The sequence below is a fragment of the Rattus norvegicus genome, chromosome 12 (assembly GCF_036323735.1).
Source record: "Rattus norvegicus strain BN/NHsdMcwi chromosome 12, GRCr8, whole genome shotgun sequence".
In the NCBI taxonomy this organism is placed as follows: domain Eukaryota; kingdom Metazoa; phylum Chordata; class Mammalia; order Rodentia; family Muridae; genus Rattus; species Rattus norvegicus.
Genome location: NC_086030.1, coordinates 2990579 through 3016110, shown reverse-complemented (window position 1 = coordinate 3016110; position 25532 = coordinate 2990579). Strand labels below are relative to the sequence as shown.

Genomic DNA, 25532 nt, shown 5'->3' with positions numbered 1-25532 from the left:
GGAGTAGCCATTCTAATATCAAATAAAATCAATTTTCAACTAAAAGTCATCAAAAAAGATAAGGAAGGACACTACATATTCATCAAAGGAAAAATCCACCAAGATGAACTTTCAATCCTAAATATCTATGCCCGAAATACAAGGGCACCTACATATGTAAAAGAAACCTTACTAAAGCTCAAAACACACATTGGACCTCACACAATAATAGTGGGAGATTTCAACACCCCACTCTCATCAATGGACAGATCATGGAAACAGAAATTAAACAGAGATATAGACAGACTAAGAGAAGTCATGAGCCAAATGGACCTAATGGATATTTATAGAACATTCTATCCTAAAGCAAAAGGATATACCTTCTTCTCAGCTGCTCATGGTATTTTCTCCAAAATTGACCATATAATTGGTCAAAAAACGGGCCTCAACAGGTACAGAAAGATAGAAATAATCCCATGCGTGCTATCGGACCACCACGGCCTAAAACTGGTCTTCAATAACAATCAAGGAAGAATGTCCACATATACTTGGAAATTGAACAATGCTCTACTCAATGATAACCTGGTCAAGGAAGAAATAAAGAAAGAAATTAAAAACATTTTAGAATTTAATGAAAATGAAGGTACAACTTACCCAAACTTATGGGACACAATGAAAGCTGTGCTAAGAAGAAAACTCATAGCGCTGAGTGCCTGCAGAAAGAAACAGGAAAGAGCATATGTCAGCAGCTTGACAGCACACCTAAAAGCTCTAGAACAAAAAGAAGCAAATACACCCAGGAGGAGTAGAAGGCAGGAAACAATCAAACTCAGAGCTGAAATCAACCAAGTAGAAACAAAAAGGACCATAGAAAGAATCAACAGAACCAAAAGTTGGTTCTTTGAGAAAATCAACAAGATAGATAAACCATTAGCCAGACTAATGAGAGGACACAGAGAGTGCGTCCAAATTAACAAAATCAGAAATGAAAAGGGAGACATAACAACAGATTCAGAGGAAATTCAAAAAAATCATCAGATCTTACTACAAAAACCTATATTCAACAAAACTTGAAAATCTTCAGGAAATGGACAATTTCCTAGACAGATACCAGGTACAGAAGTTAAATCAGGAACAGATAAACCAGTTAAACAAACCCATAACTCCTAAGGAAATAGAAGCAGTCATTAAAGGTCTCCCAACCAAAAAGAGCCCAGGTCCAGACGGGTTTAGTGCAGAATTCTATCAAACCTTCATAGAAGACCTCATACCAATATTATCCAAACTATTCCACAAAATTGAAACAGATGGATCACTACCGAATACCTTCTACAAAGCCACCATTACTCTTATACCTAAACCACACAAAGACACAACAAAGAAAGAGAACTTCAGACCAATTTCCCTTATGAATATCGACGCAAAAATACTCAACAAAATTCTGGCAAACCGAATCCAAGAGCACATCAAAACAATCATCCACCATGAACAAGTAGGCTTCATCCCAGGCATGCAGGGATGGTTTAATATACGGAAAACCATCAACGTGATCCATTATATAAACAAACTGAAAGAACAAAACCACATGATCATTTAATTAGATGCAGAGAAAGCATTTGAAAACATTCAACACCCCTTCATGATAAAAGTCCTGGAAAGAATAGGAATTCAAGGCCCATACCTGAACATGGTAAAAGCCATATACAGCAAACCAGTTGCTAACATTAAACTAAATGGAGAGAAACTTGAAGCAATCCCACTAAAATCAGGGACTAGACAAGGCTGCCCACTCTCTCCCTACTTGCTCAATATAGTTCTTGAAGTTCTAGCCAGAGCAATCAGACAACAAAAGGATGTCAAGGGGATACAGATCGGAAAAGAAGAAGTCAAAATATCACTATTTGCAGATGATATGATAGTATATTTAAGTGATCCCAAAAGTTCCACCAGAGAACTACTAAAGCTCATAAACAACTTCAGCAAAGTGGCTGGGTATAAAATTAACTCAAATAAATCAGTTGCCTTCCTCTATACAAAAGAGAAACAAGCCGAGAAAGAAATTAGGGAAACGACACCCTTCATAATAGACGCAAATAATATAAAGTACCTCGGAGTGACTTTAACAAAGCAAGTAAAAGATCTGTACAATAAGAACTTCAAGACACTGAAGAAGGAAATTGAAGAAGACCTTAGAAGATGGAAAGATCTCCCATGCTCATGGATTGGCAGGATTAATATAGTAAAAATGGCCATTTTACCAAAAGCAATCTACAGATTCAATGCAATCCCCATCAAAATACCAATCCAATTCTTCAAAGAGTTAGACAGAACAATTTGCAAAATCATCTGGAATAACAAAAAACCCAGGATATCTAAAGCTATCCTCAACAATGAAAGGACTTTAGGGGGAATCACTATCCCTGAACTCAAGCAGTATTACAGAGCAATAGTGATGAAAACTGCATGGTATTGGTACAGAGACAGACAGATAGACCAATGGAATAGAATTGAAGACCCAGAAATGAACCCACACACAAATGGTCACTTGATTTTTGACAAAGGAGCCAAAACCATCCAATGGAAAAAAGATAGCATTTTCAGCAAATGGTGCTGGTTCAACTGGAGGTCAACATGTAGAAGAATGCAGATCGATCCTAACTTATCACCCTGTACAAAGCTTAAGTCCAAGTGGGTCAAGGACCTCCACATCAAAGCAGACACACTCAAACTAATAGAAGAAAAACTAGGGAAGCATCTGGAACACATGGGCACTGGAAAAAATTTCCTGAACAAAACACCAATGGCTTACGCTCTAAGATCAAGAATTGACAAATGGGATCTCATAAAACTGCAAAGCTTCTGTAAGGCAAAGGACACTGTGGTTAGGACAAAACGGCAACCAACAGATTGGGAAAAGATCTTTACCAATCCTACAACAGATAGAGGCCTTATATCCAAAATAAAAAGAACTCAAGAAGTTAGACCACAGGGAAACAAATAACCCTATTAAAAAATGGGGATCAGAGCTAAACAAAGAATTCACAGCTGAGGAATGCCGAATGGCGGAGAAACACCTAAAGAAATGTTCAACATCTTTAGTCATAAGGGAAATGCAAATCAAAACAACCCTGAGATTTCACCTCACACCAGTGAGAATGGCTAAGATCAAAAACTCAGGGGACAACAGATGCTGGCGAGGATGTGGAGAAAGAGGAACACTCCTCCATTGTTGGTGGGATTGCAAACTGGTACAACCATTCTGGAAATCAGTCTGGAGGATCCTCAGAAAATTGGACATTGAACTGCCTGAGGATCCAGCTATACCTCTCTTGGGCATATACCCAAAAGATGCCCCAACATATAAAAAAGACACGTGCTCCACTATGTTCATTGCAGCCTAATTTATAATAGCTAGAAGCTGGAAAGAACCCAGATGCCCTTCAACAGAGGAATGGATACAGAAAATATGGTACATCTACACAATGGAATATTACGCAGCTATCAAAAACGACTTTATGAAATTCTTAGGCAAATGGCTGGAACTGGAAAATATCATCCTGAGTGAGCTAACCCAAACACAGAAAGACATACATGGTATGCACTCACTGATAAGTGGCTATTAGCCCAAATGCTTGAATTACCCTAAATGCCTAGAACAAATGAAACTCAAGACAGATGATCAAAATGTGAATGGTTCACTCCTTCTTTAAAACGGGAACAAGAATACCCTTGGCAGGGAAGAGAGAGGCAAAGATTAAAACAGAGACTGAAGGAACACCCATTCAGAGTCTGCCCCACATGTGGCCCATGCATATACAGCCATCCAATTAGACAAGATGGATGAATCAAAGAAGTGCAGACCGACAGGAGCCGGATGTAGATCGCTCCTGAGAGACACAGCCAGAATACAGCAAATACAGAGGCGAATACAATCAGCAAACCACTGAACTGAGAATAGGACCCCCGTTGAAGGAATCAGAGAAAGAACTGGAAGAGCCTGAAGGGGCTCGAGACCCCATATGAACAACAATGCCAAGCAACCAGAGCTTCCAGGGACTAAGCCACTACCTAAAGACTATACATGGACTGACCCTGGATTCTGACCTCATAGGTAGCAATGAATATCCTAGTAAGAGCACCAGTGGAAGGGGAAGCCCTGGGTCCTGCTAAGACTGAACCCCCAGTGAACTAGACTGTTGGGGGGAGGGGGACAAGTGGGGGAGGGTGGGGAGGGGAACACCGATAAGAAAGGGGAGGGGGGAGGGGGATGTTTGCCCGGAAACTGGGAAAGGGAATAACACTCGAAATGTATATAAGAAATACTCAAGTTAATAATAAAAAAAAAAGTATTGCTCATGACATAAAAAAAAAAAAAGAAAAGAAAAGAAAATTCCTCCACAGACTTCTGTATAGCCACGTTGAAGGGGAGAATTTTTCAACAGAAGTTCCTTCTTACCTGTTGATCCTGGTTTTTGCCAAGGTGACCAAAAAGAAAAAATAAATCTAACTGGGACAATCTGTAAGCAGCTGCCTCAAGGGAGGGGCTCCTGGAATGTATAAGTACATCAATTCATCGAAGGGATAGTTATCTCTTGAATCCATTTAAGGTCTTTAGAAGACTTATGTTTCAAGGTTTTTGAAGTTTGCTTTCTGTCCATGGGATTGACAAATCCATCTGAATTAATTTGATGGGAGGAGCCTATTCTATGTATCTATATTATAGGCCTTGAATGATTCAGACTGTCATGTTTCCACTCAGAGAGAGAAATATAATTCATATCTTATTCTTTTGACCAAAAACCATGTAAGGGACTGGAGCGATAGCTTGGTGATTAAGAGGCCCAGTTGCTCATCCACAGCACCCAAGTTCAAGTCTCAGCACCCACTTCATGACTCATAACCATTTGCAGGGTATAAAAACACCTAAATGAAATGTAAAAAACAATGTTATTTATCTTGGTGACACACATACCTTAATCTCAGCATTTGGAAGGCAGAAGCCCAGAGATCTCTGTGAGTTTTAGGTCAGCCTAGTCTACAGAGTGAGTCCCTAGATAGCCAGGGCTGCACAGTAAAACCTTGTTCCAAATATATATATATATCTTTAAAAAGCAATGATATTGAAGCTGTAGTAAAAAAAAAGGTGTCCAAATTAACCAACAAGGATAAGATGGGACAGATGCACTGTTGAATTATACCAGATATTTTAAGACTTTATGCGCGCGCGCGCGCGCGCGCGCGCGCGTGTGTGTGTGTGTGTGTGTGTGTGTGTGTGTGTGTGTGTGGTGTGTGTGTGTGTGTGTGTGGTGTGTGTGTGTGTGTGTGTGTGTGTGTGTGTGTGTGTGTGATGTACTTGTTATGGAGAGAGTCCATTTATACCTTCGGGAGAGTGAGGTCAAGTGTGTGGGTGTTTGTAGAGTAACGTTTTGCAATTTGTGGATTGTAATCACATTGTAATGTTATAGTTAGGGGTCACCACAGCACAAGGACTCTATTAAAGGGCTACAGCTTTAGGAAGGGTAAGAAGCACTGATATACAGGCTAGAGATCAATATTGAAGGTTTTTTTATTGTTAAAAAAGATTATTTTGAATAGCCAGAGGAATCCTGATCAAAACCACAAATTCTCCCAGTATCACATTACCTAATTTCAAAATTAGACTGAGTCAGGATAATAAAAGGCAGAATTTTATTTAAAAGCATGCATTATGTGTCAATGGAATAGAAGAGAGGACTGAGAAAAAAGTCATGTAGTTACAGCCATCTGATCGTTACTTAATAAAGGTGTGTTGGAGAACAGGTATTCTTAAACAGGTGATGTCAGGCAAATTGAGTAGCTACACATTGAAGAGTAACACTAGATCCCCGTCTCTCCTGCTCTATGCAAATCAACTCAAAATGGATCAAACTCGGTAACTTAAGACCCCAAAGTATTCTGGAGAGGATATCTTTGCTCAATCATTCATATAACCCAGATTAATCTCCATCCTATAAAGAAGTAAAGTAGGGAAGGACAGTGTGGCACATTCTAATCCTAACTAGTGCCTGCATAAACAGGCAAACTCTGTGAAGTCTAGGCCATCCTCTTTACATAGCTTGTTTTAGACCATCTAGGGCTTTAGAGTAAGATCTTATCTAAAAACAAAACCAAAATAAAACAATGATAGCTAATAAACAGTAAAATTAGTAGATGGGCAAATGATCTGAATAAAAATTTCTGTCTGTCTGTCTATCAGTTTCTGTTTCTCTGTGTCCTTGTGACTCTGTCCCTCATGTGTGAGCATGTGTGTGTTTCTGTGTGTGTGTGTGTGTGTGTGTGTGTGCGTTTCTGTGTGTGTGTGTGTGTGTTTGTGTGTGTGTGTGTGTGAGGGTGTGTGTATGACTCGGGCCTGCAGCCAGAACTGGATGTTGGGTAAATATTCTACCACTAAGCCAGAATTCCAGCCTTCAACTCCTAAACAGATGTACAGAAAAACAATAAATATGATTTTAGCCACCAAGTGAATACAAACAGAAACTCCACTGAAATTCCATGTCGCCTCATGCAAAAGGATGATTCTCTATGTAAAGAAACTTAGATCCTGGCCTGTTGACCCAAGTTCAATTCTTAAAACCAATGTAAATGTGGGAGAAGGAACCGATTCCATACAGACTCTCTCCAACCCTCAGCTCTGCCCTGTGGTACACATATCCCCTGACTTATATATCAGTCACACATCCAAATAGTATTTGTTGTTTTAGTTTTTAATACAGAAATAAATGACTATAGGTTTACATTGCTGGTAGGAATGTGAATTATCATAATGGCTATAGAGACTAATATGGAGGCTACTGAAGGAACTAAAAACAAAACCACTATCATAATCCATATATACCACTCCTGGTGGATACTCAAGGGAAAATATGGAGTCAGCCTCAGAGTTTATCAGCACATGAACCGATGAAAAATTATTATTTTTTTTTTGCAGAAATGCCTGATGTCTACAGTGTGCCTGTGACTGAGCCTCCAGCTTATGTGGGACTTAGTCCTGGATCCAGACTTCCAATTCCTACAGGACCAGAGAGTACCTTACAACGACATTTCCAGAACAGGTCACTACAGGGCCTGAGGTTGGATTCCAGTTTGCTCAGGTTTCCCTCGAAATACTGCAATTTTGCTTTCAGTGGTATCTGACATCAATATGGGTATGAAATCCTGAAGTCTGAGGTGCCAAAGGTTACTGCCTGGCCTCAAGTCTTCCTTTCTATGGTTCTAGAGGTTACTTTTGGCCTGTAGCTCTGTGTTTAGTCACCTGATTGTAGACAGGCTATCTGGTCTGAAATTGGGTATCCAGTCTCCAACATTTTGCAGAATCTGGGGGTGACCAAACTTTTGACTCCATCTGTTCACCTTGGTGCTTAAGGTGTTGCCCCATGTTTGATCCTGTTGGCACATAGCGAGGACTAGATTGCCTCAGTCACTCATCTGAAATCAAAGTCAAATTCCCCCAGTCATCATAGCTGGACTGCATGCAGATCTAAGTTACAGAAACCAAAGTATCCAATACAGAAATAATTGAAATGTCCAAGAAAGAATTCACAGACTTACTATTCAAAAGAATTGATAATCATAAGGAGTCAAATTCATTCATGAATTAAGGAAATATATCTAAAACCTTGTCCAGATAGCCTCAAAAGTAAACGTAATAGTTAAGAGAACAGTAGTAGAATTTCAAAATATGGAGGAAAATCTTTGGAAGGAGATTGAAACTTTGAAAACTAAACTAATAAAAATGTTTGAAGAGGCTGGTCAAACTGGTAGAAACCACAACAAAGACTGTCATTAGAGATAAGATTACTGGGTTCAGTACCCACCTCCAAAAAAAAAAAAGAAAAGAAAAGAGATAAGATCATGGACAAGAACAAATCTCAGGCATAGAGGACAAGAGGGAAAATAAGAAGCATAAACAATATTCCAAAGATCCTGGGACACATTAAAGATTCCAAACCTAAGAATTCATGGGGTATAGCAGGGAACAGCCAAAGTAACATCGAATGGATGAGACAGACTTATATTTCAGTGAAATTCTAGCAGAAATCATCACAAATTTATAGAAATAATTAAGCTTGCAAGTATAACAGCCATGTAGAAATCCAAACAGACAGAATCAGAGAAGAAATTATCTGTGACATACAATCAGGATGTCAAAAATACAAAATAAAGAAATAATTGTAGCCAGGCAGTGATGGTGCATGCATTATGTTTAATCCCACCATTTGTGGGACAGAGGCAGGCAGATTCCTATGAGTTCAAGGCCATACTGGTCAAAAGATCGAGTTCCAGGAAAACTAGAGCTCCACAGTAAAATCCTGTCTTAAAAAAGGAAGGAAGGAAGGAAGGAAGGAAGGAAGGAAGGAAGGAAGGAAGGAAGGGACAAAAGAGAAGGAAAGAAAACTAAAAGAAATAATCCTAAACATGCAAGAAAATAACAGCTAACAAAGAACTGAACCTTGAAGCTGTGTTATGCTCTGGGAGCTAGAGATCTGAGATTAATGTCCTAACTTCCATCTCATCTCCAGCCAGGAGTGGGTGGGAGCAAAGTCCTTCACTTCAAAGCTCAAGCTTGCTCCTCTGGTTAGGCGGCTGCCTTGTTCCTGAGATTCATGCTAGGGGCTTCTGTATTTAATATTCCTGTAACTCTCCCTCCTTGGTATTTCTGCAACTGGGTTTGAATACGCAAAGGCCGTCAAACCTTGTATTCCTCTTGAAGTATTCCTGGATTAGAAGTTAACTCAGAGCAAACCAAGCAATTAGTAGTAATCAGCTGAGCTATTTACAGGTATACATGTAAAGTCTTTCCGAAATTATGAAGTGCATGTGAGCTCTCAAATATTGAATAGAGAAGTTGCCATCTGTCTATCCACCCTGTCTTCCCCATTGGTTATCAGGATCATATGCAATCTGAGTGCCCTGGCTTATTGGATGTTTTCCTGACTCTAGAGTCTCCATTGTCTGGTGTTATTCCCATATGCTGGGAAGAACTCAACAATGTTCTGAAGGATACACAGGGTTTGTGGAAGGAGATGAATATGAATGAGCCTTCTAGACTTAGAACAAGGGGTCACCTGGGAAGAAGCAGATCTGGCTGAAGAAAAGTGTTCTTCAGGCATCCGTCATGTCAGTGACATAAGGTGGTGGAAATTAAGAAGGTAGCCTGAGCAAGGTTTCCCTGTAGAGACAGTGGGTCATCTAGAAGACAGCTAGAATTTTTAACCCAGAGGCCAGGGAGTTGTTCTAAGTATATCCTCTCCAAACTCACTCTGTGGTGCCTGCATTAGGTTTAAAATGGACCTAACTCATCCACTAGACAGCAACAATGATGCATATAAAAGGCCTAGTCTACTTGAGTTCTCAAACTCAAAACGAACATTCACAATTCCAGATCCAACCCAGGTCACCTAAAAAGCAATTTTAAAAAGGAATGAATGCTGCCATTTATCAAGAGCTTAAAAGCAGGACAATTCCACTTATTACCCCTAGAAATTCATGTTTTGGGTTCGATGGCGACTCTCTATGTAACTGTCGAGACCAGCGGCAACTACACTGCCTCAACACAGAGACCCGATCGGACAAGGCACAAGCAACGGAGGGTCAAAGAAGGATACGTGCTCCAAGAATCCCAGCCTATGAAAACGAGTATGTGAAGTTTTTCAAGAATAAACCAGAACTTCCCCCAGGGCAGTGCCCTGACGCCACCACACAGGTCACCCCATCCAGACCTGACAGTGGTGAAGCAGGCCTCTCCAAGACAGACAAATGCAACCTGAAGGAGAAGAGGAGCCAGCCACAGGAGAAAGATGCAGAGGCCTTGAGCAGGACCCTTGATAAGCTGTTTGTGGGACACTCAGCCCAGACACCCAGTGCTCACCATGGCCCCCAAGCCACATCTCTAGCTGCTTTCCATACACCCGATTCTGCTGCTACCACAAAGAAAGCCAAGAAGATCAAGCACCTAAGGAAGAATCTGATAGGTGGAGGAGCTGCAGTAACACTTCCAGGCCGGGAAGTTCAGCAGAGAACAGCTGGAGAAGCTGACATGGCACAGGGTTCTGGAGGAGGAGCTGGAGGACTTGGAGTTGGGCCTGTGAGGCTTCAGGAATAGTGGAGTGGACTGAAGAACAAACCATGGGGTGCTCTGGGGTCCAGGGAGCATGGGCCACAACAGTCAGGAGGGGCACTCCCATACTGGCTCACTTTCCCCTCCTGTGGCCCGACTCTGTCCTCTAGAGCCTAGGATCTCTTTTCTTCATCCCTTCTCCTTCTCAGCTCCCATTTTTGACCTTTTCCCTTCTATCCCATTGTTCACAATCTGAGTGATGACCCCAGGTACCTGTGCTGCTGATCTGGGTGTCTTGTTGAAAAGGAACCCCGAGAGGGTGGGAGTCTGTCAGGGATCTGAGGCTGAGGGTACAAGGAGTATCCAAGATTGGGAGTCTTAGTTCCTGTTCAGTGTTTATGAATAAGTTCTGTGGCCACCAAAACCACCACCACCTCCACCAACTCCTCCTCCTCCTATTCCTCTTCTTTCTCCTCCTCCTCCTCCTTTTCATCTTTTATTTAAGAATGTAAGAATAAATTCAAGTAGACAACAAAAAAAAGTTCACTTATTGTGTGTAGCAAACCTATGTCCTGTTGAGATATAGTGGTTTCCATAGATTTATTTATTCGCTTGTATTTGTTTGTTTCTTTGTTATTATGTCCACAGGTGTTTTGCTTGCATGTATATCTGTGCACTAGTGTGTGTGCCTGGTGTGTAGAAAGATGAGAAGAGGGCATGAGATCCCTGGGACTAGAGTTATGGAGTGCTGAGAGCTGCCATGTGGGTACTAGGGATCCAAACCAAGTCCTCTGAAAGAGCAGCCACTGTGCTTAACTGCTGCTTCATTTCTCCAGCTCATTTCCATATTTCAAATACAGAAATGTGGAATTCTTGTGATTAACCATCCAGGTAGACAAGGTCAAACAACGACCACACCCAGCTTCCTTTTTCCAGTGTATAGGCTCTGAACTTTTGTTTTGTTTTGTTTTGTTTTGTTTTGTTCTGTCTCCCATGATCTGTGAAGGGACAGCCTGTATCTCTTAAGCTGAGAAGGGCCTGAAAACATAGCCCTATTTTTATTGAATCAGGGAATGTTGGGCACTCCTACCCTAGAAATCTATCAATTTGAGCTTCTTCAAGATCTGATCAACTTGTGAGGAATTAACCCAGCACCATTGGTCACAAATTCATTTTTTCAGTATTTTTTCATTTATTGAATATTTTTACTTACATTTCAAGTGTTATTTCCTGTCCTGGTTCCTGGACATAAGCTCTCTATCCCATCCCACTTCTTCTATAATGGTGTTCTCCACCCAATTTCCCCCTGCCCCCCATATACACCTACACTGGGGATCCAGCCTTGGCAGGACCAAGGGCCTCTCCTTCCATTGGTGCCCAACAAGGCCATCCTTTGGTACATATGCAGCTGGAGCCATGGATCCATCCATGTATAGTCCTTGGGTAATGGTTTAGTCCCTGGGAGCTCTTGTTGGTTGGCATTGTTATTCTTATGGGGTTGCAAACCCCTTCAGCTCTTCCAATACTTTCACTATTTCCTCCAATGGGAAGCCCAGTCTCAGTTCAATGTTTGCTGCTAGCATTCACCTCTCAAGAGGCAGGACCACCGAAATGCGGATGCTTTATTCCTTGTTAAAAGGGAGAACAAATATATTCATAGGTGGGGATATGGAAGCAAAAGGTTGGAACAGACACTGAACAAATGATCATTCAGAGACTGCCCCATATGGGTATATAGGATGGATATATATATATATATATATATATATATATATATGTGTGTGTGTGTGTGTGTGTGTGTGTGTGTGTGTGTGTGTGTGTGTGTATACACACATATACATATATACACATATATATTGCAACCAAAAGTAGATAAGATTGATGAAGCTAAGCAGTGCATGAAGACAGGAGCCTGCTCTAGCGATCTACTGGGAGGCACAGATGAACCATGTCAATTATAGAGGTGAATGCTAGACACACAGACACACACACACAAACACACACACACACACAAACTCACACACTCACATAGAAACACATACAAACGAACACACACTCATACAAACACATAAACATACACACACATACATATATACACATAAACACACACACACATACTCACACACATACCCACACACACTCTCAGACACGAACACAAACACACATGCACCCTCACACAGACAGAGACACACATATACACTGACACACACACACAAATACACACACATACACAAACACTCACACACTCATACACTCATTCACACACAGACACACACACACATACACACACATGCACATGCACAGACACTCTCACACACATACAAACACACACACACATACACACACAGACATAGACACACAAACACACACACTCGCATACATCCACAAATACACACACACACACACAAACTCACACACTCACTCACACACACACATAGACACACACACAAATGAACACGGACACATACACACACATAAACACACACACAAACACACATACATATACACATGTAAACACACACACATACTCACACACATACACACACTCACACACACCCAAACACACATGTACCCTTACACACACAGATCCACACAAACACACATATACTGACACACACGCACACAAATACACACACACACACCCGCACCCACACACACACACCCGCACCCACACACACACACCCACACACACAAAGGAAAACTAAGTTTTTATCCAGCAGGTTTCCTGTTCAGTGAGGAATTAGTGGGAGCTATGATGTATACAAGTCTCTTAGACTCCAGCAGGCTGTGCTGCCCTGGCCTGTACTTATTTCCACTTCAGAAAATCTTTCTATGCAGATACTTGCTGGTCCTACCTGAGTTACAAACTTTGCACAGATAACCTAAACAACACAACACCAAATTCCCCAGAGAGAGGATTTGAAGAAAAGCCTTCAGTAAGCTTCATGTTGACTCATCATAGGCCCCTCACTAAAACTACCCTGCTTCCTTCATAGAAGAGCTTGGAAGCATCAGAGGAAGACAGTGACTCATAGTCAGTTTTCCGGAACTTTTCATAACATTATAGTTCACATGATATTAAAACAACCTCAATATCAGTCAGAAGGAGAATAATGAAATAAACTGCAGTGACTTTTCTGAACTACAACTTTCTGTACAAGACTGAGAGGGAATCTAGCCTGAAAGAATGCCAGGCCAACGATATAGTCAGGAAAACAATGTCAGCAGAGGGATGCACTATAAGATTCCATGTAAGATCATGGTGAAGCCAATAAGACAAACCAGAATCTTCAAGGGGGATACCTCTACTCAGGTAAAGTGAAGAAATCTAAGCCTTATTTTTAAAATAGCCGAATGGCTAAAGAATGTGTTGACAAATAAGAGAGGGGGCTCTACCTGGAACTGGACAAGTGATGCAAAGACTGCTGGCCAGCACAAAACAGGAAGCTGAAGGTTTGCTGAGAGACCTAGGCTAAAAGGACTAAGTTAGGTCTAAGTTAGAGAATGACTGGACAAAATCAGATGTCATTATCTGGCGTCCCCGAATACCCACAAATTATAGGTCACCACAGCAATGTACACACACACAAACACACTCACACTCACACACACACACACACACACAAACACACACACACACACACACGAAAAATCAGACGTCGGCAGAAAACAATGAAGTTTCCATCATGCTGGAGGAACAACATAAAACAATGAAGTTTCCATCATGCTGGAGGAACAACATAATATAGACTATTCAAAGCAGATATTTTACGAATTTCTACTCAGCTATTTTTCCCTAGAGGAATAAAAGGGCCTAGATAGCATTCTTCTTGATGAGAATGGGGGTATATATGGATAACTTTGTTCTTGAAGTCTCAAATCTCTCATGCCAATTCTCTGCGTTTGAGAACCCCTTTCCACATCCCTGCTCTTCCAACCAGCTTCAGAGTATAAGGACAAGATATGAACTCTCTAGCAACACCCAAACAAAACAGGACTGACATGCTGATACTCAGGCTCTGTCTGGTTCCCAAGATTTAGGAAGCATGAAGAGATGGTCTTGATATACAGGGAAAACAGGGGAGAAAGAACAAATCCACCAAAAGAGGACAATGAGGACCATTTCTTTAGCATTTCCACCAGGCTCTCCTCCTCGCAAACTACTACCTTCCTGGAATCTCACAGGATAACTGTAAAGAAAATGAGCTCCAGGCTTTTGCTTCATCCATCAAAGCCCTGTGCAAGTCTAAAGAGGGGCTCCCACATAGCACCCTCCACACATAATGGCATGTAGTGCTGTGATGTGTGATCAACCTATCTCCCTGAATAAACTGCAGATTCTCAAAGAGCAGGAGCATTTGCTTTCCAAACATGCAGTTTCTTGAAAAAGGGCTATCTCAGGTTGGGGATTTAGCTCAGAGGTAGAGTGCTTGCCTAGCAGATGAAAGGCCCTGGGTTCGGTCCCCAGCTCCGGAAAAAAAAAAAAAAGAAAGAAAAAGGGCTATCTCCACAGAAAGCCTTGTAAATGATCACATCAATGAACACTTGGAAGGGACATAGACATAGGTCAGTACATGTAACAGTAATGGACAGTTACATTGGTTTGTCTATGTTTATGATAAGACATGAGGACAACCTGTACCTGAGGCCTAACCCTACCTGCTGTTGCTTGGCTCTGGGGACACAGATGTAATTGCTGGCCTCCTCACAGAACCTCTTTGCTTTCTCATAGGATGCTGGCAGTTTAGTGTGCTCCACCAGCAGTTGTCTGTTCTCATTCAGCAAAATCCTTACATTGTTCTTCAATTGAATCCATTCACACAGGAGGGGGCAGTGCGTGTTGCTGAACCACAAACAGTAAATGTCAAATCCCAGGCAGGTTCTATTTGCCTATCACTCCTGCAAGTACAATCATCTCTTCAAGGGCCCTCATCTCCAGACATCAACATGCTAGAGCCACAGTATACAAGTTAGCACCAATTAGAGGAGGAGAAATCCAGAGGCCACATTCCCTGTGATTCAAAGTACTTCTGAATATCCTGACACTAAGATGTTTTATATACATCTTGGACCATATGGGTGCTCATATGTCCATAGTATGCTAAAACAATCTGCAAGTAGAGGGCAAATCCCCTCTGAGGGATGATAGAAGACCCAATAGCTATACAATCTTTGCATGTGTATCTCATGGATCACAGAGAACCTGTCAGTGTCCTAGTAGTTCAGAGTTGATTGATATTCCCATCATGGTGCAAATCTTTTCTATATAGAGGAGCGATCGTTAATGGGGAAAATAACAATTGGATGGTCTTCTAAACTCTTCACATGTAGGACCACGGAGTCCTAAAGTTACAAATCCAAGACCCTGTGCCAGGAGGCAGACTTTCCTGTTAAAAGTCAGACACTACAGAAACAGAGCCCTGACTTTTGTTCAAAATCATACAGGACAGAAGCACTCCCTGCCTAGTGCTGGGTTCTCATCTCTGTCAGTGACACACTGGTAGGAACTATTCACTTGTACGAGCTCCTTGTACCTCTCCATGGCATAACTTATTGAGTTGGTCACCATTTGCATAGCCATCATTCTCATCTCATGTTTGGATTGAAGTATTAGCAATTCGAGATCCGGCCTGTCTTAGGGCATTGCCCAAGGAACAAATAACTGTCTGAATTCATGATTTCAGAATTAGGTGAAATGTAAATAAGAAATATCCATTAAAAATTCAAATTTAAGAGTGGGGAGGGAAGAATGTGGCAAACACAAAGACCAGAGCAAAACCACAACAGTGAGACAACATCAATTCTTTCAAGGAAATATTTCTACGCAAATCAGCAAAGATTTATTTTGAAAAAAGGACTCTTTAAAAGGCTGTGGAGATATGGTTCTGCAAAGACCCCTCTGTACTAGAGTGGGTAGAGCCTGTGAAATGCCTGTTTAGGAATAACAAATGTCCAGAATTTATTACCACAATCACCATTTCTAGGTCACAATAAACGGTCCCTGATAGCTAAAAAAAAAAAAAAAGTAAAGTCAAAAAATAAATGAAGTTCAAATCAGTCAAAAAAAGATTACCTGAAATCAGACTATTGACTTGATTACTTAAAGCCAATTTATGGCACATACTTGCTCCTTTGAACTGTATCCTATTTGTGCTGATTAAACTTATTATCCTGAGCACAGGACAACAGAGCCAGGTTACCAGGTCCAAGGAGCTGACTGTCAAGAGTTGGCCAGGTAAGCATGAAGGCATTGACTAATTCTGTAAGAAGTTTCCTCCAGTCTGTGCCACAGCCTTGGGTCCAACAGATAGTTATGATGACATTTCTTTTGTTTTGAAAGCAGGGATTCTCAAACCTTGTTTCCTATTGTTACATGAATTCCCAGAGGGCATAACTACTTTGACAGGGAAGAGGATTTGTAACCCCTCCTTCCCTCAGGAGAGTCCTATCTACCACCAAAGTAAATAGAAGGTGCAAAGAGTTCTGTTGGTCCATGTGGGCTTCCACACTATCATGACCCGCAAACTGTCCAACAGACAGATCTTTAGATCCCATCAAAGGTCCCATTCTCCAGATCCTGAGCAAAACACCCAGAAATACGTTCATATAAATACATACCAACACATATACAAACACAATTAGAATGCCAACTACTTCCATGGAGATGCCATAGAATCAGTGTATAGTGAACAAAATCAGAGTAAATGAGTGATGGCATGCTGGCATTTCATTCCCTCACTTAGTTGCATCAAGTGTAACCAGGTCCTTCCAGCTATTGACAGAACTTATGCTAATCCAAGGAGCTCAGGGTCAAGTAAAAAGGAGGTTGACCCTAAACACACAGCACCTAGCTTATCTCACAAGCCAATGCCTGCCAAGGCTCCTCAAAATCCAGGATGAGAGGTGAAACTCTCTCGTGATATGAGGAAATCTTGGGTTAGCAGAGAGAGAGCACAAGACAGCGAACAGGTTACTGGGCATAATGACTACCTGTAGTCCCAATCATCATAGATATAAGGGTCCAGGATTTGATAAGTTCATGCCTCTCGAATTTACACTTCTGGATTTCAAATTTGAGTTCCTACAGTTCCTTTAGACGCTTCTCTTGCTTACTGATGACATTTGGGGATGATGCCCTCCTACCAAAACCTGTAGATAGATAAACCCAAGTGAATTTGCATATTTGATGGCCCATGGGAGGAAAAGAGCATTCTGAGTCCCAAAAGGAGGTTGAGGAAGAGGAAATGGTAGAGACTGGGTGAATGCCTGAAACAGCAGAAAAGCTTTCTTCGAGCTGGATTCTTTTTTTTTAAGATTTATTTATTTATTTTGTATATGAATACACTGTTGCTGTCTTCAGACACACCAGAAGAAGGCATCGGATCCCTTTACAGATGGTTGTGAGCCACCATGTGGTTGCTGGGAATTGAATTCAGGACCTCTGGAAGAGCAGTTGGTGCTCTTAACCACTGAGCCATCTCTCCAGCCCTCGAGCTGGATTCTTAAGCTATGACCCTCTTTCCAACCTCTAATGCCATACATGTGACAAGCTCACTATTATAGAACCCCTCGCCCTGAAACGTATAACCTGACTCAGACATAAACATGTGGGACATTGTTATGTCATATCAGATGTGGTGCAGGTAAATCCTGGAGTTCATAATGTTTAGCACCATCAAGCTCTAATCATATGTGTTCCAGCCCAAAGTATCTAAGACCTACACTCATGACTAGGGGTGCATCTTTCCTTGTTCTTGTCATCAGAGACTTATGTACCCTACAGTAATCTAGAAGACGAAGTGCTTTAACTCCCAACCGTGGATGGTCACATTGTTAATCTCACAGTGCCTTCCTCTGCCATTCATTGACACAAACAATTAAAAAGCTTCTAGAAAAGAAACTGAAGGCTTACCAATTTCTGACTTTCTCTCAAATTAATGATCAGGAACTCCTGACTCTTGGTTTGCCTTTGAGAAATCATAAGGCTCATGCTTGTAAGGCCTAGTCTTAGAAGGCACATCTCAAACCTACCTCATCAAGGAAGTTCCCCAACTCTGCCCAGGACTCACCAAGCCTTCCCCAGAATGATTTCATCCTTCCTGTTTTACTAGACAGGAGGTCAGCTTCCTTCTGCCTTGGTGTGGTCTCTCCTTGATCTCCACTGTCCCTCCAAATAACCTGAGCAGCTGGCAAAACATGCCTGTTTGTGAGCCCAAAGGGAACTGAAGGAATTTCCCAAAGGCAGTTGGTGTCACCACAACACAATCACAGAAGATTCAAGGGATCTCTTAGATACAATAGATTGTCCAATGAAGGGCTTACTGATGATGTCACTGGGAAGTTCTATGGCCTACCTGCTAACTAGCTCTCCCCAAATTGATCAATTTCTGTGGGGGCCCTTTCCTGCAGTCTCTAATGTGTCACCAGAAATACCGTTTGGCAACCTCTATTCCAAAGCTAGATATTTCTCTCTGCTTCACTAGAAGTCATCAATGCTTTTGCTGGGGAGAAAGGCTTACAACCCTGAATTGGATAAGAGATTTTTCTTAGCACCCAAATCTCTAGGGACCATGGATGTGGGAGATTTTTCTTAAAAATAAATCTACCACCTTAGACAATGGATGTGATATACATTTCTATTCCCAAGGTTTTCCCTTTTTCTGGAGGCCAATATCTTTCTTCTATACTTTGACTGTGTAAAACCTGGAAATATTTGCTTACTGTGCAGTCCTTCACACCTTGACATTGTTTCATTTACACATCCATGTATTCCACAATATCAATGGTGTATAATACTATTTTTTTTGTAATAAAACTCCCTTTTCTTGGGAATATAGGGATCAACTACAGGGTATATATGAAATTATAAATTTCTGTGCCTTTTATATTCTAAGTTGGACATCCTCACTTTTTGAAACACAACAAGACAATTAAATTGGACATCAGTGAGCAAACGTCAACCTGGACCTTGTGTTACTACATTGTAATGACATAGCCATCACTTCTCCAATACCATTCTTCCTGAATTTCCAAGTCCTATCATAAGGATATTGTGGGCTGCACTGTGATCTTTTACTCATATCACACATAAAAATCAGGAGGATGGGCACGGACTGGAAAGGCCTAAGGTCAGGTTAAACCTCAATTTTAATGGGTCCGTAAGTTCAGGAGGGAGGCCATTTGGCATTGTCATATATGGATTCTGTGTTCTTATCCTAGGTGTAATGCCACCTGAATGTGTGCTTTAATGCCACCTAACCTCACTAATGTCAGAGTGAAGCTCATGTATGACTTTTGTGGGACGAGCAATGCCTTTTACTACCATCTCCATTTGTACAACATCACTATGCAAAGCTAAAAACAGAGGGGTGGAGATTGTGGATTCCTTGGAAGTTGAGGGTCTTTTCTTTTGATTAAGGCACATATTTTTCCTATGTAATTTTTTCCCTTGCTTTTTCATTAATGATGGGTGACATCTTTCCTGGCCTGACATATACTGGGAACCAATTTTTGGATTACCAGAGCTTCTATTTTAGATATGACAGGCCCACCAAGGGTCCTACTGCATACAGAAGGTATGAAAAAGTCCCAGTTGCTGGAGTAAGTTCAAAAAGTCTGTGACAACAAAGACCTGATTGAGAAAATAAGAGACAAGCTGTTCATCAAGATCATAGTTGTATGATAGTAAGAAAATGTGAATAAGGCATCAGGTGAAAAGATCAATTAGGAGGTCATAGGCCTAGAAGGGGTAGCCTTTGCTCTCAGCGGAGCTGCCATTCTTTCACCCATTCCTTGACCTCTGCCACAAGACCAGAGATTTCCCCAAACAACTGTCTGGCCTTACTCAAAGACCTGGCAGGGCTTCTCCCTGTAGAATAGGAACTGCAGAGTCCTTGAGGATCCACTAAGAGATCCTCACTAAGAGGTCTCCTCCACACAGGTTCCTTGTTGTCAAAGGAAAATATTCCTGCAGAATCCTGCCATGGCAGTAGGAATTTCAACTAGGCTGCTCTTAGGTCCAGCTCACTGGATGCAGGCCTGAGGCCCAGCGGTATCTGGGGAAAGAAGCAGCACACACTACCTCACAGCTCTCTCTTTGTTGGATGCAACTGCTAGAACTGTAATAGGATTTTTGTTTCTTCGTTTGTTTATTAGAAATACCTACAAAGCTGGTTAAAGTTGCAACATGCCTTTAATACCAGCGTGCAGAATTTTTTTAAATCACTGTTTTATGTTTGGATATTGTTTTTACTCCCCTCAGCAAATATCTCTGTGCTTAGAATGTTAAGCACATGCTCTGGAGGGACCTATTATTCAAGTTAGGCAAAGCTTTTGTTCTTACCAATCAGTCCACAGATGATGCCATTACTTACTTTCAAATAAGAAAACAGTCATAGAGAGGTGAGTTAATCTGTAAGCTATCACAGAAGAAACACATCATGACTGTGGAATGGCACCCCAATCTTTTGCATTTCCTAAGTTCTTTTATTTCTTCTTTTTATTTTTGACATTTTTATTGGATTTTGGGGGTATATTTCATTTTTTTTCAATCCTCACAGGTATCCTTTATTCCTCTCCTCCCATTTACAAGTAGGAATTTCACCTGTAATTGTTAGTCCAGATAGTTTGGTCTATGGCTTAGATGTCCCCTTGGCCTGTTGCCTTAGCATAAGCTGTGTTAGAGGCAGGCGCAATGGTTCAGGACTTAACAAATAATAAATTCCACTACATCTGGATTCCTAGCCTCACAGTCAGAAAGGGACTATATTTCTATTCACTATGGAAAAAAAAGACCCAGTTCATTAACAAGTAAAAAAAAATTCTCAAATTTATTAAAGGGTTTACCATGGTCATACAGTTTTTCAAATACCTGGCATTCATCGTTTTTCAAATCCAAAAATTTCTTTCTTGTTCACATTTTCTTTTTTTGATTATTTCTTAGTTTTTTTAATTTTTTTTAGATTTAATTTTTAATAGATATATTCCCTTATTTACATTTCAAATGTTATTCCCTTTCCAGGTTTCCAGTCCATTTTCCCCCTCCAGCGCCCCCCCCCCACCCCATCTGGGTCTTTCACTTGTTTCGATAAAATACCCGAAAGATAATTTATATTATTTGGGCCTATTGTGAAGGGTATCATTTCCCTAATTTCTTTCTCAGCCTGTTTACCGTTTGAATAGAGGAAGGCTACTTAATTCTTTGAGTTAATTTTATACTCCAACAGTTTGCTGAATTTGTTGATCAGATTAAGTAATGCTCTGGTGGAAGTTTCGTGTCACGTAAGTATACTATCATATCATCTTCAAATATTAGTATTTTGACTTCTTCCCTTCTAATTTGTATCCCTTTGACCTACTTTCATTGTCTGATCGCTATAGCTAGGACTTCAAGTGCCATATTGAAAAAGTAGGGAGAGAGTGGGCTGCCTTGTCTAGTCCCTGATTTTAGAAAACCTGATTTTCCTTCAAGTTTTCTCAATTTAGTTTGAGGTTACTTACTGGATTGCTGTATTTTGCTTTTACTATGTCTAGATATAGGCCTTGAATTCCTCATCTATCCAGGACTTTATTCATGAAAGAGTATTTAATTTTTTCAAATGATTTCTCAGCATCTAATGAAATGATCATGGGGTTTTTTCCATTAAATTTGTTTACATGGATATTTCGTTGATGGATTTCCGTATATTAAAACATCGCTGCATTCCTGTGATGAGGCCTACTTGATCAAGATGGATGATCGTTTTGATGTGTCCTTGGATTCAGTTTGCAAGAATTTTATTGAGCATTTTTGCATCAATATTCATAAAGGAAATTTGTCTGAAGTTCTCTATCTTTGTTGTATCTTTGTGTGGTTTAGGTGTAAGAGTAGTTGTGGCTTCATAGAAGGGACTTGGTAGTACTCTGTCTGTTTCTGTTTTGTGGAATAGTTTGCACAGTATTGGTATGAAGTCTTCCATGAAGGTCTAATAGAATTCTGCACTAAACCCATCAGGTCCTGGGCTCTTTTTGGATGGGAGACTTTTAATAACTGCTTCTATTTCTTTAGGAGTTATGGGGTTTTTCCATGGTTTATTTGTTCCTGATTTAACTTTGGTATCTGGTATCGGTCTAGAAAATTGTCCATCTCTTACACAATTTCGAGTTGTGTTGAATATAGGTTTTTGTAGTACAATCTGATGAGTTTATTTAATTTCCTCAGATTCTGTTATTGTGACTCCCTCTTCAGACCTCATTTTGCTAATTGGCATAAACTCTCTGTGACCTCAGGTTAGTCTGCCTAAGGGTTTATCTATCTTATTGATTTTCTCAAAGAACCAGCTCCTGGTTTTGTTGACTCTTTGTAGAGACCTTTTTGTTTCTTCTTGGTTGATTTCATCCCTGAGTTTGATTATTTCCTGCCTTCTACTGCTCTTGGGTTTATTTAATGCTTGTTCTAGAGCTTTTAGGTGTGCTGTCAAGCTGCTGACATATGCTTTCTCCTGTTTCTTTTTGCAGGCACTCAGAGCTATGAGTGTTCCTCTCAGTGCTGCTTTCATTGTGTCCCATAAGTTTGGGTATGTTGTATCTTCATTTTCACTAAATTCTAAGAAGTCTTTAATTTCTTTCTTATTTCTTCCATGACTAAGTTGACATTGAGTTCATCTTCCATGTATATATGGGCTTTCTGTCATTTTTGTTGTTATTGATGACCAGCCTTAGTCCATTGTTATCCAATAGGATGAATGAGATTACTTTTATCTTCCTGTATCAGTTGAGGCCTGTTTTGTGACTGATTATATGGTCAATTTTGGAGAAGGTACCATGAGGTGATGAGAAGAAGGTATATCCTTTGGTTTTAGGGTGGAATATTCTATAAATATCTGTTCAATCCATTCGTTTCATAACTTCTGTTAGTTTCTCTATGTCTCTGGTTAATTTCTGTTTCCCCGAACTGTCCATTGGTGAAAGTGGGGTGTAGAACTATTATTGTTTGAGGAGCAATGTGTGATTTGAGATTTAGTAAGGTTTCTCATGGTTTAGGGACACAACTGCTATACAACTGACAACTATAGCAATCACCCAGAACATCTGCACAAAGCCCGTGACGGTTGGCCACATGAGGATGAGTGGCTTTCAAAGTTCATCATGATTTTTGGTAAGATCTTCCTTGTAATTGATGGCTTGACTTCCCACAAACATGTTCCAGTTTTGTAGAATCTCCTCCTTGGTTAGCATCTCATCCTTTCAGTGGCGAATCTCATCCTTGTCCAGCTTCCCATCCTTGTTCAGATCTGGGAAATCATTGAACTGCTCCCATTTGGACAAAACCCAGTCTGGCTCAGGGCCATTGTCCTCATGGGAAAAACATGTCCACAATATACTCATCCTGGTCCACAAGTCCTTCCCTGTTCTTGTCGATATCCTCCAGGGTTTCCAGAACTACAATCTCCTTCATATGTTTCAACTGCTCTGGGTTCAGAAAGGCAATGAATCCCTCCCGAGTACCTGTCAGGTTGCTGTCAATGTCTGAAGCCTTAAACCTCCTCTCATCTCATGGAGGAATTTTTTTAAAGGTGTGATGATCAGAGCTATCTTGGAATTCAGCAAGGTTTCCCAGGTAGTAGCCATAAGTGGACTGCTTGTATTCTTCCCAGGAGATCTTTTCGTCTATGTCCCTATCATAATCCTTCCAGAGTTTAGCCACATTATGGTAGATGTATCTTTTTGGTACCTGTTTGATCCAAATTTTCAGCTGCTCAGTAGTAACAAGGCCGCCTCCATCACTGTCTATTGGATCAACAATTTTCCCCAGCCTCTCCTTGCTCTCATCCAGGCTTAGCTATCAAAGGTCTTGGAGTCCTCCTTGCCCAGGAAGACCTCATGATCATACAGGAAGCTATGCTTGTCCTCTGGTGGCCACAGGCCCAGATCTGAATCGGGACAAACTATGTGCTCCTTGCTCATCATGCTCTTGGCCCTGAATGCCAGCACCAGTGCCAGCAGCAGCCCATGGAGAGTCCCAGGCTGACACCTGGCACCAGAGTCACGAACAAAGGGAGGCAGCAGGGAAGTAGGGGGCTAGCAGCACCTTATCCGCTGTCCCCTACCCAGAGAGGGCTTTTGTTACATTTCAAATGTTATCCCTTTTGCTGGTTTCCCATCCATAAAACCCCTTATAACACCCCTTTCCCCTTTCTACTCGGTGGGTGTTACCACACCCACCCAACCACCCAGGCCTACCTGCCTCCCTGTTCTGATTTTCCCCTACACGGGGGCATCAAGCCTTGATAAGACCAAGGGCTTCTCCTCCCATTGGTGCCCAACAAGGCCATCCTTTTCTACATATGCAGCTATAGTCATGGGTCTGTCCATGTGTACTCTTTGGATGATGGTGTCAGCCCTGGGAGCTCTGGGTGTTCCTTATTGTTGTTCTTATGGGGCTGTAAACCCCTTCAGCTCCCTCAATCCTTTCTCTTACTCCTCCATTGAGGACCCTGTTCTCAGCTAAGTGGTCGGCTGTAAGCATCTGCCTCTGTATTTGTCATGCTCTTTAGTCAACTTTTTTGAACAGATCACCACAGAAGAACAAAGATGTATTGTCTTGGAGTGATGTTGTATCGACAAATAGATGATTTCTTACTTCTGAATGATGATTGTAAAAGAATTCCTAAAATTAGATTAGTAATTCAAAGCCCGTTTATAATAGGACTGCTATTATGTTCTCTCTGATAATCAAAATTGCATTGAAAACTCTTCCATTCTTAAAGTGTCATGAGTAAATTGCTTCTGCAATACCAAGCAGGCATCTCCAAATTAGAGCCCATTCTAAGAGCGTATAAACCAATTAACCAAAGTTCATAAAAAGAGAATTAATGACTTACTATAGGTGCAAGGACCGAACATAAAAAATTGACTGGATTTGCCTATAGGTAATTTCATTTACTCTTTTCTCACAAAAATTACAGTTTTTACTCTCCACGAACCTGTAGAGCCAGTGACTGATGATGACAGTTTATCCTAATAATTACTCTTAATGGATATGCATGTAAATATTCTCTGTTGTAAACTTATTATTCAACTTATGATTTGAATTCGTGTGCAAAATTGTGGTGAACTTTTTACCATGTGATGATGTATTCCGAAAGATATACAAATACTGAGGACAAAGAGAGAGAAAGCTTTTTACACAGAACTGAACCGAACAGGACAGAACTCAAGAATAACTTAGAAGTAAAGGTATAGCGTTGAGAATAAGGCCTTGAGAGTAAGGAAATTATTGTGACATAAGGGCAAGAGGAAAGGAGATAAGAAGAGTGCAAAGAGAACTTTTTAAGCGAACTTTTTGGAGGCAAACTTTTGTACAAACTTTTAGGAAAACTGAAGAACTTATATCGAAATGTTAAAATCACTGCTCATCAGCCTTCAGCGAGGCTCACTGGCTAGCCTCTGCTCTTCAGTCAGGCTCAATGGCTAGCCT

At 40.9% G+C, this 25532-nt stretch overlaps 1 protein-coding gene and 2 pseudogenes across 1 annotated transcript; 1 reads left to right on the top strand and 2 right to left on the bottom strand.

Moving 5' to 3' along the window:
- Arhgap20-ps5 (rho GTPase activating protein 20, pseudogene 5) overlaps window positions 1-25532 on the bottom strand; it is a 411817-nt pseudogene that overhangs the window by 139354 nt on the left and 246931 nt on the right.
- The window catches only part of Rcn1-ps1 (reticulocalbin 1, pseudogene 1), an 88766-nt pseudogene that overhangs the window by 62960 nt on the left and 274 nt on the right, over window positions 1-25532 (bottom strand).
- On the top strand, window positions 6919-10120 carry Pym1-ps4 (PYM homolog 1, exon junction complex associated factor, pseudogene 4). The gene is made up of 2 exons (XM_063271820.1): window positions 6919-7088; window positions 9499-10120. Exons 1-2 carry the CDS (start codon window positions 6919-6921, stop codon window positions 10118-10120), a joined length of 792 nt encoding a protein of 263 aa, XP_063127890.1.